At 42.1% G+C, this 12,500-nt stretch overlaps 2 protein-coding genes across 3 annotated transcripts in view; one reads left to right on the top strand and one right to left on the bottom strand.

Moving 5' to 3' along the window:
• Positions 1-5,469, top strand: part of LOC138041423 (uncharacterized) — a 20,449-nt gene extending 14,980 nt beyond the window's left edge. The window contains exons 3-4 of one of the 2 annotated variants that reach the window (XM_068887183.1): positions 3,108-3,220; positions 3,623-5,469. In XM_068887183.1, the coding sequence (XP_068743284.1) occupies positions 3,108-3,220; positions 3,623-3,901 (392 nt within the window). In that variant the 3' untranslated portion in view covers positions 3,902-5,469. The remainder of the gene's footprint in view (positions 1-3,107; positions 3,221-3,622) is intronic. The other variant, XM_068887182.1, reaches the window with a different exon arrangement.
• Positions 5,470-7,939: 2,470 nt separating this feature from the next.
• Positions 7,940-12,500, bottom strand: part of LOC138041844 (uncharacterized) — a 4,597-nt gene continuing 36 nt past the window's right edge. The window contains exon 1 of the mRNA XM_068887515.1: positions 7,940-12,500. This exon is cut by the window's right edge and continues 36 nt beyond it. Within this exon, the coding sequence (XP_068743616.1) occupies positions 7,940-12,385 (4,446 nt within the window). The 5' untranslated portion in view covers positions 12,386-12,500.

The raw sequence follows: 12,500 nt of genomic DNA, 5'->3' as shown, positions 1-12,500 counted from the left end.
CCTTACTGGACGTTGCCAGTATGTTACTAGGGAGCTTAAGCAACGACAACGGCGACGGCAACGAGAACGTCACAAATTTGCATATTTAGTGGGTAAAAACAATAGCTTTGCACGCCCTGAACGTGCGTTTTTCACTTTTGTCCATTTCGTTGCCGTCGTCAGCAAAACAACAACGTGAAATAGCCAAGTTCTTGGTTTTATAAAGAACGTAAGCACTTGAGGATAAATTTTCATTTTCTCTCATAAAATGGAGTGCCGTTCCGACTGGTGTCATCTTTGAGGAATTACCACACCCTTGTCATATTAAACACGTTGAAATAATCCCGAAGCGATTGAAATAACGCAAATTTATATTTTGAGATGACGTTCTCGTTGCCGTCGCCGTTGTCGTTGCTTAAGCTCCCTACTATCAGAGGCGGGGATTCTTCTTCTTGCAGCGTGATGCACGGTGTTCCTTAAGGCTCAGTACTCGGGCCGCTTTTATACCTTCTGTATACTGCCCCATTAGGGGGCATCGTTCGGAAACATGGAATGATGTTCCATTTCTATTCCTACAATTCTCAAATTTATTTTTCATTTGACTCCAATACTCCTGAACTGGTTACTCCTTCAAGGTTATAACCATGTGTCAAAGATGTCAGTGATTGGATGTCTTCTAACAGGTTAAAGCTGAATTGTGACAAGACTGCACTACTACTGATAGCATCACAATTCTACCCCAAGCCCCAACTATCGTCGCTAATTATTTGTGGTGATCAGATCAGCTCCTCCGTTTCGGTTAGAAATGTCGGTGTGGTTTTTGATTCTTTATATGAAATTTGAACGTCAAGTGTCTAGCATATGTAAAGTATCCTTTTTTGATATCCGCGATACGAAAGTGTCTCAGCGTGGAGAATACCAAGATTTTGGTCCATGCGTTTGTCACCTGTAGGTTGGATAATGGGAATGCACTGCTGTACGGACTTCCTAAATATCTCATTGCAAAACTTCAAGTTGTTCTGAACTGTGCTGCCCGTTTAATTCTATGCAAACAGAAAAATGACCATGCAACTCCTTTCTTGATCCAGCTTCATTGGCTCCCTGTTAGACAGGGCATTATTTTTAAAATCCTATTATTGACATTTAAGGCGCTTAATGGGCTTGCGCCAATGTATATAACTGAACTACTGGATAGATATGCACCGCCGCGTCCACTACGGTCTTCATGTAGGGGTTTCCTGAAGCTTCCTCGGTCCAATACTAAGTATGGCGACAGATCATTTATCGTCTGTTCACCAACACTTTGGAATAGCCTGTCTCATCATTTGAGACTTGCAACTGACCTTTGTTCTTTTAAAGTGCACCTAACCCCAAAATATTTTTTCGCTAAAATGAATCTTTGCAACTGCTCGAAACGCATTGCGGCCATTTTTTCATTTTTCTAACAAATCCTGGCATTTTATAGGCTTCGAAAGTTGCGAAAATCCAAGCATCTTTTGTTCACGACCGAGTCAGAAGGGGAGTGGGTCTATTCCTGATTTGACGTCACAAACTGATTTACATTGCATTAACTCTTTGTTAAAATGCATGCAAAGTAGATTGTGACGTCAAATCAGGAATATAGACCCACTCCCCTTCTGACTCAGTCGTGAACAAAAGATGCTTGGATTTTCACAACTTTCGAAGCCTATAAAATGCCAGGATTTGTTAGAAAAATGAAAAAATGGCCGCAATGCGTTTCGAACAGGTGCAAAGATTCATTTTAGCAAAAATAATATTTTGGGGTTAGGTGCACTTTAAGCATGAACTTAAGACTTACTTGTTTCGCGAGTCTTTTTATTAGCTTCATTTCCTCTGTGATGTTGGACCTGATTTTCAGTTTTCTTTTGAGGATAATATTTTAGTTGCTTTCTCTTTTATTGGATCTTGTAAACTTGATTTGCAGCGCCTTAGAACTTTAGCATCATATGCACTATATTAATTATTATTATTATTATTATTATTATTATTATTATTGACACTTTTTGATATCGCGGTTTTACATGATCAATAGCATAACGAGACTAGTCCTAGGCTATGCTATATAATTTACAAATATAAATGTTCAGTTAGATTATTCCTTTCAACGTTCTTTTCAGTTCTTTCTCTTATAGCTATAAAAGTTCTTAACTATTTCAACGTTTTGTGATACTATCCATTTCTGGCTGGCTATTATTATTATTATTATTATTATTACGTTGTAAACTAGCTGGAGTATAGCCCCCTCGATGAGCTCTAAAGTTGAGCCCGCAATATGATCACGTGATACTTGTCAAATTGGCATACATGGAGGGGTGAACGTACGTACGGTCGTACGATGCCATTGGTTGGTCACCAAAACCAAATTTTCTCGCACAGATGGGTTACCATATTTTCTTACCCAGGGTGCTCTGCGCGCGCGTTTGGTACGCGGAGCTCCGATCCGCTATTAAAAAATCAGTTTCAGCTCCTTATTGATGAATAAACAAGACTCTTTGTAGTAGTTCTGTACCTCTCTTCAATTTTTCTTTAAGGAGTTTTAGTTTCGGTAAAGTCTGGTATGACTTTGGCAGTGTATTCCACAAAGAGGAGTCCCAATATCTGACAGAGCTCCTGCCAATACAGTCACGGTAAACCTGGGTGCAATGAAGTTATAGGATTTTCTTACGCTATGGTATATAGTCTTTTTGCAGAATAAGTCACACATTGGTTTCGGCTCTACAATAGGTTGAAGTAAACTGAGTACATCTGAACTGACACTTTCCGATCGTAAAAGTTACTTAAGGGTGACCAGTATGCCTTTTGCATTATTTCCGTGCTAATCAGGTTATCCGGCAAGCTATGCATAATTCTAGCTGCCCATGTGTGGATCTGTTTGACCGACAACATTAACGTCACTGTTGTGATAAGTGTGATCGAAACAAAAAGAATGACATTCTATTTAACACAACTCAGCACCGACTTACTTGCAGAAACTCGGTCTTACTTTGGGCCAATAACGTACAATGAAATGACAGCGTTGTATCACATTATAGTTGATCAAGAAGGATCACTCAAAAGTTGTCATGTCAACAGTAACTGATTGCTTGGCTTTTGATTTTACTCTTCAGATTACAGAGCTGAGTTATACACTCGCCTAGTGATACAAGAAAGTAAAAATCAAGCACGGAAGTCACGGATGAGAAGAAATCTAGCAAAGCCTGGAAAGACCCTAAAGAGAGAAGTGCGTGCCTGGAGATGAATTATTGCTACATGAATTTAAAGCAAAATATAAATGTCACTAGCATACAATATTTAACAATTATCCTGCGAAATCGCGCGGAATATCGCCTGCATGATACTTAACCGACGAGGCCGTAGGCCGAGTCGGCTAAAATCAGAAGATATTCCGCAAGATTGAGCAGCATAATTGTTTTATTATGCAACACATTGATGACAAAGCACAATTTGGTTCGTTTATTGGAAAAAATGCTGGAAATTTACCATTTTCCTCCGCGACACACAAAATTACGTATATCGCAGGATATCTGTAGAGTACGCACGACGAATATTGAGCGCGCTATGACCCTGTTTGGATATTGTTGCAATGTGTTGAATAATAATCTTGTATATTGTTTAATTGTAGGAAAGCAAATCTCTGAATAACAGATTTCGAAGTGGAAGAAAAAGAAAAAGAATTCGCCCATTGCTGTTGAAGCGAGAAGCGACGACAACAACAAGAAATACAGGGAAGCTGACAGTACAAACATGTCGACCAACAGAGAAAAATGCTGGCTCTGAACAGCAGAGAGAAACAAGCAAATCCCTCACATCAGCATTGGCTGAAATCAATAAAAGACTTCAGAACCAAAGCAAGCTATGGGCCTGTCTAGCAAGCGGCTTACCGATAAGTACAAACACGTGATTGCTAACTGCCACTCATACTTCTTCCAGTGTCCCAGATGCCAGTGCAAGTAGTGGTAGCGCGACAGCTCGCATGACTAGGCACAGTTATGTTATCCATCTCCATGAGTTACGAGTGTGAAGAGAACTGTGTCATGTTTCACCTAAAATTAGATGGAATAGTATCCCAAAAGAACTTTGCAGTGTATTTTCCGTCTCTTTACTTTCAGTTGTCTGTTATGACAGACGTGAAAACGTATAAACCCAGTACGTCCATGGCTGAGAACATATGCCTGGCGAAAATACATGACTCTGCCCTCCGATGGAATATGCTTGTTCAGTGTCCTAAAGTAGTTCAATTTTTCTTCAATGTTCTTGTGTTACCAAGAGGACTGGAAAATTAGGGGAGATTGACGCAAAAGGAAACGATGAAACAAAGCGGAAATTTAGGAAGTAAAAGCGTCTCTAGCATTAAAGCAACTGGCATCACAAACCTCTAAACATTGCCATATTTGCCATTCATTTTTATTCCCTCGACTTATCTATTCATTCTCTTCGAATTACAACGCAACAATTAAGACCAACAAAAGAGTGCAACGTGATAGGTAATCCAAACAAAGAACGGAAACGTTATAAAGCATCCAGACCCCGCCCGGTAAATTACAAATTGTGTTGTCACTCACTCGCCACAATAACTCAAATTAATAGTCCTTATTATATGGCAAAGCCAGTCTTGGGCAAATCCCAGCGCTCTGATTGGTTCTTTCTCGGTCGGGATTATGCAGTACGGACCATTTCCGTGGAAACCGTCCAAGCCGTGTATTTTTGTTTTGGAGCAAAGCCGGCTAATTCATAATTTGCAACCAAAACAGCGAAAAAAAAACTGTGAATATTGCCATTCCAGTGAAACTACCAGAAAAAGCTAAAATTATTGAAATATAACAAGATTGAAAAGCTAAAAAGATAAAAAGCTAAAAAGATAAAAAGCTAAAAGATAAAAAGATAAAAAGATTGATTGCACCGGAAGTACATTTTACTATCAGAAACAGAGTGCTATATAATAAACAACTTGCTAACCGAGATTGCTCGGGCCATACTGGACAATATTTTTATTAAGACCATGAGGATTAAGGGTAAATAATTGCGCAGTCCAATAGGCCTCCCTAGTGAGTAACAATTGTTCAAGATGTAAAGAATTTTCAAAAGACCTAATGCGGGAATCTAGATCGAAACACCGCATTAATTACTACAATTGAGTAGTTGTGAGTTGACATTTTCCCAATATGATGCATTTTTATCGATATGTCACCTATAGTTCTTTATTTGTTTTTGATTGTTAAATCTATGTCACCTTGGAGCTTAGACCTTTGTTATAGTTCTTTATTTGTCTTTGATTGTCAAATCCATGTCACCTTGTAGATTTGACCTTTGTTTTGTTTCGTTTCCTTAATTTCAATATTTCTGCTCTGTATATATAAGCTGCTGTTTTTGTGATTTGCACTCATTGTAAATAGTTTTTTAGTTTTTAACTTTTAACCTGAAGAAGGCCGAACGGCCGAAACGTCGTATTAAACTTCGTCCAGAACAGTCAAGAGTTTGTCTCTTCGTCGCTTTTCCTTACGTACACTATATACAACTGAATATATATATATATATATATACTTGAACACAAGAGAAAAGACAAGTTTTAAACAACAACACCTATATTTCGGTGACAAACAGCTACCTTCATCAGGGTGAATGACCGTTACACCCTCAAGCGTTCTTACGTGATAATAATACAAAAGTGGGGTAACAAATCACCCGTGCGCGAAATAATGAGAACATGTGTTCGTACATGATATAATAAGCTGCAAAAAATGGCTACCGAATCCGGCCCTTGCGACGATTCTGGCTATAGCAAAAGTCATTCTCGTTAAGACCCAATGGTCGGATGGTTTGAAGTCTATAAGCCCACTGGCCTTCCTTTCCTAAAAGATCACTAGTATTAGACACTTTATCTATCAACTGAATAGACATATCATCCAGCCCGCAATGTCCAGGGGCACCCAACGACCAATTTGTTGTAAAATGTATTATTATACCCCAGTTAATGAAAATAAATGTTATTAAGGCATTTTCAGGTGTTTTTCAGTGTTGCTGGGAAAACATTATCTGTTCCCTTTTCCCAGCAAGACACACAAGAAATTTCCCAGCCAGCTAGATAAAATTGGTTGGTTTCCCAGCCAGCTGATCAAATTTATTTCCCAGCCAGGAATTCCGCGCGCTTTCAAATCCGATCCGAAACGACCGAACAAAAGCGACAAAACCGGGACAAAACAGGCTTTTCTCGCAAGCGCAATCATTCTGACTAGCCGCAGTTTGTTTGTGACTACTCTCTGGGAGAGGGAAGGGGTTCTTTTTTTTTTTTTTTTTTTTTTAATTTTATTTTAGTCGTCTGCAGTCTTCAGAGTTTCTACAGCCAGCCCGGGTTCAAATGCTAGAAAAAGTCAGTAATTCCCAGGCAAAACCTCTATCAATAACAAAATCAGTTCCCAGCCAGCTCATCGAAACACCTGTATTTTTGCCAGCCAGCAAGATTCCTCTGGGGAACAGATAATGTGAGGAACAGATTCGTTGGGTGCCCCTGAATGTCCCTGTGACCAGAAATGCCTGTAGATTAAGACATCTACCTCTGTTTCCTGTTTTTGCTGTTGAAAACTTGTCTTTTCTCTTGTGTTCAAGTATAAGGTTACCGAGAGAGTTTTTTTAAACAATTTGTTGGATGCTTGTGAAAAATGAATATATATATATATATATAAGTAATTTGAGTGTACAAATAGCGACAGCGAACTACTAGCAGAACCATTGAATGGAAAACATATTGCCGTGAGTGGGAATCGAACCCGCGTCCCCCTGGTTACTAGTCGGGTGTGCTAACCACTGCACCATCACGACAACCCTGCTGGAAACAGAGCAATCGGTGAGGTGATTGGTTAGCCGCGGGGTTCCCCGGCGTTTAACATTCAGGAACATATATAAATTTATTAAAAACTGGATCATTGGATAATGCAATTCGAGAGTTTTGATTGGCTAAGCCATCATGGGTTATGAGCCATTATACCATGATCTACAAACACGGCAAGCATATGCGTGATTTTTTGGGCCTTTCTATTTTTATTGTAGTCTAGTTTTCTGTATTTTGGGGGTCGTTTTTAATAAAACAATTACTCCACTCGCGCTTGTTGGATATGAGATGATTATAGCCAACTCGGCGCTACGCGCCTCGTTGGCTATCTATCATCTCATCTACGCGCCTCGTTGGCTATCTATCATCTCATATCCAACAAGCGCGAGTGGAATAATTGTTAAATATCCATTGCAAGCTATTGTAGTTCCAGGCCAATACTGATTAATACGAATATGGACTATATGTGATGAGTTAACTCTTTTTATTGTAGGGAAATGTGCGTAGTGGCCAAAGAAGCTATACCCTGCGAGCAGAGTCTCTTTCGATCTTCCTAGATAAGTCGGGAAGAGGAAAGTAGACTCTGCCAGCCGGCTCAACATTTCGTGTTGAGCATGCGTTAAAAATTCAAACGTATTCGGGAGTCAGTCACGCTTGACTAGTAACCGCAAAACCACAACACCAAAACAAACAGTAGGGATATTTTCGAACAACTCTGGCGAACACACGACAACCAAGGAATCATTTCCTTCGAAACTCAAGATAGTTCAAGTTTTTAAATTGCCATTTCAATTTTTACTGAAAAAAATTAATAGGTTTCTCAATTCTGGCAAACTAGTTGTCGCTGCTGGGCGACGATAAAACTCTGCTGGTTCGTTTTTGTACAACTTTATTCTCCGATTTTACATTCAGAACCTTCAACAACATCGCTTTCTCTCGCACACTTTTTACAAAAACTCAACTCATCACTTTTACACGTGCGGACGAGGTCCCTAGCAACAGACTGACGTCATTGGTATCATAGCAACGCGACCGGAGATGAAAGTTCAGGAAGCAGGAGGCACATCCCCGCCCCTAGTCGAGACATAATGTTTGTCGAGACGATTTTAAGTTCTACTCTTCCGCCTCCTGTACTAAGCAAAGTTTTGTGATTGGCCTTTTATACTCTCCGAACTGAGTTCGTACTGTAACAGCTCGAACTAACCCATCCTGCCCAGGATGAGTAGACACGATTCTGCCCAACGGCCATACACCTCGCGGCTGATTTGGCTCAGCAACTAGGACAACATCTCCTTCTTTGAGGTTCTGTTTCTTCTCTTTCCACTTCTTCCTCTCTGTCAGGCTAGAAAGGTACTCTTTGGTAAAACGTCTCCTGAAGAAATTAGCTAGCGCTTGGGACTGTCGCCACATCTTTGTCGAGTTAATCTCTCTGTCACTAACTTCAGCATCTTCATAACTCGGATTTGCCCGCAACAACAAGAAATGGTTTCGGGTTAACGCTTCAATGTCCCCTGCATCATTGGACACATGAGTAATCGGTCGACTGTTTAGTATTCCTTCTGCTTGGACTAGTGCGGTTCTCGACACTTCTTTGGAAACAGCCCTATCCGCAAGAATTGCCTTCAGCGTCTTCTTGGTGCATTGTACTAGCCTCTCCCATGCACCTCCAAAGTGCGGAGCACTTGGCGGCTGAAATTTCCACTCGATTTCCTTAGGAGCACAGAAGTTTTGTATCCTCTCTTCATCCAATTGTTTGATGCATTTCCGCAACTCATTATTTGCACCAACAAAGTTCGTTCCATTATCGCTGTGGATGCTCTGCGGTCGTCCACGTCGCGCAATGAACCTTTTCAATGCCATGATGAAATGATCTGTTGAAAGATCATCCACAAGTTCAAGGTGGCACGCTCTAGTACTCATGCAAGTGAACAAGCACCCGTATACTTTAACTTCACTGCGTCTTTCCTTAAGTAAGATAGGTCCAAAAAAGTCAACTCCAGTATTCCTGAACACCATTCCTAGCTCAAGTCGGCACTCTGGTAGACTTGCCATTTGCTGCTCTTGAGGCTTTACCGTCTGGCGATAACAGTAGTTGCACTTGAATTTCGTGTTTCGCACTACCTGGCGACCATGGATGATCCAATACTCCTGCCGAATTTGATTATGCAGGTGCTCAGTTGGCGGGTGGTAGTAGATACGATGCATTTCTTCGACGATCAGCTGTGCAAGTTCATGGCGCGAGTCAATTATTTTGGGATGTCGTGTTCTGTAAGGTAGGCATTGTGCTCTCTGCAGCCTTCCACCGACAACCAAGAACCCATCTTCCAACCTTGGGTCAAGAGATTTAATTCTACTCTTCTTGTGGATCTCCTCACCTATCTTCAGACACTGTATCTCCTCGCCGAATGATTCAACTTGCGCCCTCTTCACAAGATGATTCTGAGCAGCTCTCAATTCGTTCGACGTAAGTGCTCCCAGTAGACGTACTTCCTTCTTAGCTCTTACATTGTTTGCAAATCGCATCACATAAGCTGTAACTCTTCTTAGTTTGGTCAGTGACGAATACTTCTTCCACCCTAACAGGACCTTGTTTTCCTGAGATGCTCCAGCCCATCTTTCCTTCTTCTTTTCTTTGATGTCATCGTTCTCGCAGGGCGCTTTGACTTTATTTTCTGGCCAGAGCTCTGCTGATTCATAAAGGAACTTGGGTCCACTAATATAGCGAAAGCCCGCACCAAGTTCCGTAGGACTTAGTCCCCGGGTGATGTCATCTGCAGGGTTAGCCTCTGTCGGCACATATCTCCAACTCACAGCGCCCGCCCCTAGTGTGGCCTCCAGACTGCTCATGATTGTGTGAATCTCAGACACCCGGTTACCGACGAATGCTTTGTAAGTGGAGCTCGTTTGGCGGATCCAATGTAGGACTGTGGTAGAGTCACTCCAGAAAGTTATCTTCTCTATCTTTGTAACCATTTCTTCTACCAATGTTTGAGTTAACCTCACAGCACCTAAAGCTCCCATGAGCTCCAATCGGCAGATAGACTGTGACTTTAATGGAGCAACACGGCCTTTTCCCGCTATAAGACTACACTCTACTGTGCCATCTATAAATGCTCGTCTTAAGTAGGCACACGCGCCATAAGCATTCTGGCTAGCGTCGCAAAACACATGAAGTGCAGTCTCTCGTACAGGTTTCTGTTCTTGGATAAGAGCTCTCGGAATTCTCACTTCATCAAGCTTTTCTGCTTCCTTGCGCCATTCACGCCACTCTCGAAGATCAGCTTCTTTCAACTCGTCATCCCATCCGTAGTTCATACGATTTAGATTCTGCAGGATGATTTTACTTCTGATTGAGAATGGGAGGAGAAGTCCTCGCGGATCCCAAACAGAGAATGCTTGACTCAAGATCTTCCTCTTCGTCGTACCAGGATCATCCTTCAGTCCGGTAAACTGGAGCATATCTTCTTGGGCATCCCAAATGACGCCCAAAGTTCTGTCTGTTGGTAACTTGTCTTCACTCAGTTCTAGGAAACGTGGAGATCTATCCTGCTCCGGGATAGTTGCTAAGACGTCTGGGTCATTTGTCAGCCACTTGTGTAGGCGGAAACCTCCACGACGCAGCAACTCTGTCATCTGCTTCCTCATTTCAATAGCTTCCTCGCAAGAATCTGTTGACGGTAGACCATCATCCATGTAAAAGTGCTGGTAGACGGCTTTCACACCCAAAGGTAAATCTTCCCCATTCTCATCAGCATTTCGCCTCATAGTGTAGTTCGCTCTGGATGGCGCAGACACTTCTCCAAACACTGTTCTCTCGAACTGGTACACGCTTGGTTCTTCTATCAGAGAGTCTCCCCATAAGAAGCTCAATGCTGGCTTATCACGATCAGGGAGACGAAGCATATGGTACATTTCTTTCACATCAGCGGCCATTGCAATTCTTCCTTCGCAAAACCTGAGGAAAACTCCAAACAGAGAGGACAGAATATCTGGTCCTGTGTAGATCTTATCGTTCAAACTTTGTCCCATGAGTTTTGCTGATGCATCGTAGACTCTTCTGAGGCGATCAGGTTTTTTGGGGTTAATGACAAATCTGTGTGGTAAGTACCAAGTCACTTTACTATCGCACCGTACTTCCCCTTCACTCAGTTTCTTCACATAGCCCTTGTCAACGTCATCCTGGATTGACTTTGCATATCTCTCTCTGATCTCGGGACAGCTCTCAAACTTCTTCTCTAGGGATTGTAGCCTCCTCTTTGCCATTCCGTAATTGTTGGGCAGAGATGGTTCCTCATCTCTCCACAGTAGACCTGACACATACGCATCTTCATTGACACTCTTAAAGGTTGTCTTTTCCATCAGTGACAATGCTCGCTTGTCCTCAATCGAACGGGTTGGATCAGCTGGCTTGACCACGCCCAAGGTTTCTATCTCTGACTGAGACATGACCAGCTGCTTCAGCTCCTCATTTTCAACTGAACTTCTTTCATACACTTTGAACCCATTGTATGGAGATGCTACTCTTCGCTCACCAGGTAACCAATTAGTCACCGCCCATCCAAGTGGGGTCTCAACAGCATAAGGTACCCTGTCAAGTTCCGGTTTACCTGAGGGTTTCAGAATTTGTCTTGGTAGAATCAAGTCAGAGTTGTTAGTTCCAATTATGAGTTGCACTGGACCCGTGTCAGTGTCACGCAAGTCTAAGTTCTTCAGATGTTGATACTCATGCTTGATTGTTGACCACTTCAACTTCTGATCCGGACCATTCAGGCTAGGAATTGTCTTCACATCTCGCAAGGAGTACTTGACTTCCTCTTTTCCGACTCGTGCGACATGGCATCTCTTGATGTGCTGGGAAGCAAACACCTTCTGCGCATTTACTCCTTGAATTTCGAGATCTACCTCTTTGCCTTGAAGCCCAAGTGAGAGCGCTAAGCTTTCATCGATAAGCGTTGTGTTACAGCCTGAGTCACGCAATTCCATCACCTGCTGTTTTCCTGTTTCTCCAAAGACAACTATGGGAAGTACTTCAACCAAAGCAAGACCACCAGTCTCACAACCTGTGTACGCTGATTGTTGATACTCCTCAAGAGGCTCCACAGCCTGACGTGGTGATGAGTCTCTACCTTCCAGGGAGACAGGAGCTGGGTTTCTCTCAACTTCTGGCACTTGTTCTAACTCACGTTTCGCTTTTGCCCGTTCAATAAATCTCAAGTCGACTTCATGTACAAGGGTATGATGACGCATGTCACAGTTTTCAACTTTGCATCTATTCTTACTACGACATTTACGCAGACGATGACCGGGTAATAGACAACATAAGCATAGTTTGTGTTCCTCGACAACTTTCTCCTTCTCGCTAGTCAACATTCCCTGAAAACGTTTGCACTCTTGCAAAGTGTGATTAGTGGACTGGTGAATTGGGCACTTTGTTCCACAGCTGGCGCGTAAATATTCTCCCGTGGCTCCTGCAAACAGCCCAGGTTGGGATTTGTCAGCTGGCTTACGCCTATCAACTTTAGATGTATCTGAACGCTTCCACTCTCTCTTCTCTGGCATCCACCGCTGTTTGGACTCACTAATTTTTGCCTCTTTCTCTAGCCAATTTGCAAATGAATCCCAGGTTGACAATTTCGGTTTTCCTTCAACAAACTCGGCCCATCTGCCGCAAAGG

This window comes from Montipora capricornis, chromosome 3 (assembly GCF_036669925.1).
Source record: "Montipora capricornis isolate CH-2021 chromosome 3, ASM3666992v2, whole genome shotgun sequence".
Taxonomy (NCBI): Eukaryota; Metazoa; Cnidaria; class Anthozoa; order Scleractinia; family Acroporidae; genus Montipora; species Montipora capricornis.
Note: the sequence above shows the minus strand (reverse complement) of the source record. Positions and strands in the feature narration are given on the sequence as shown.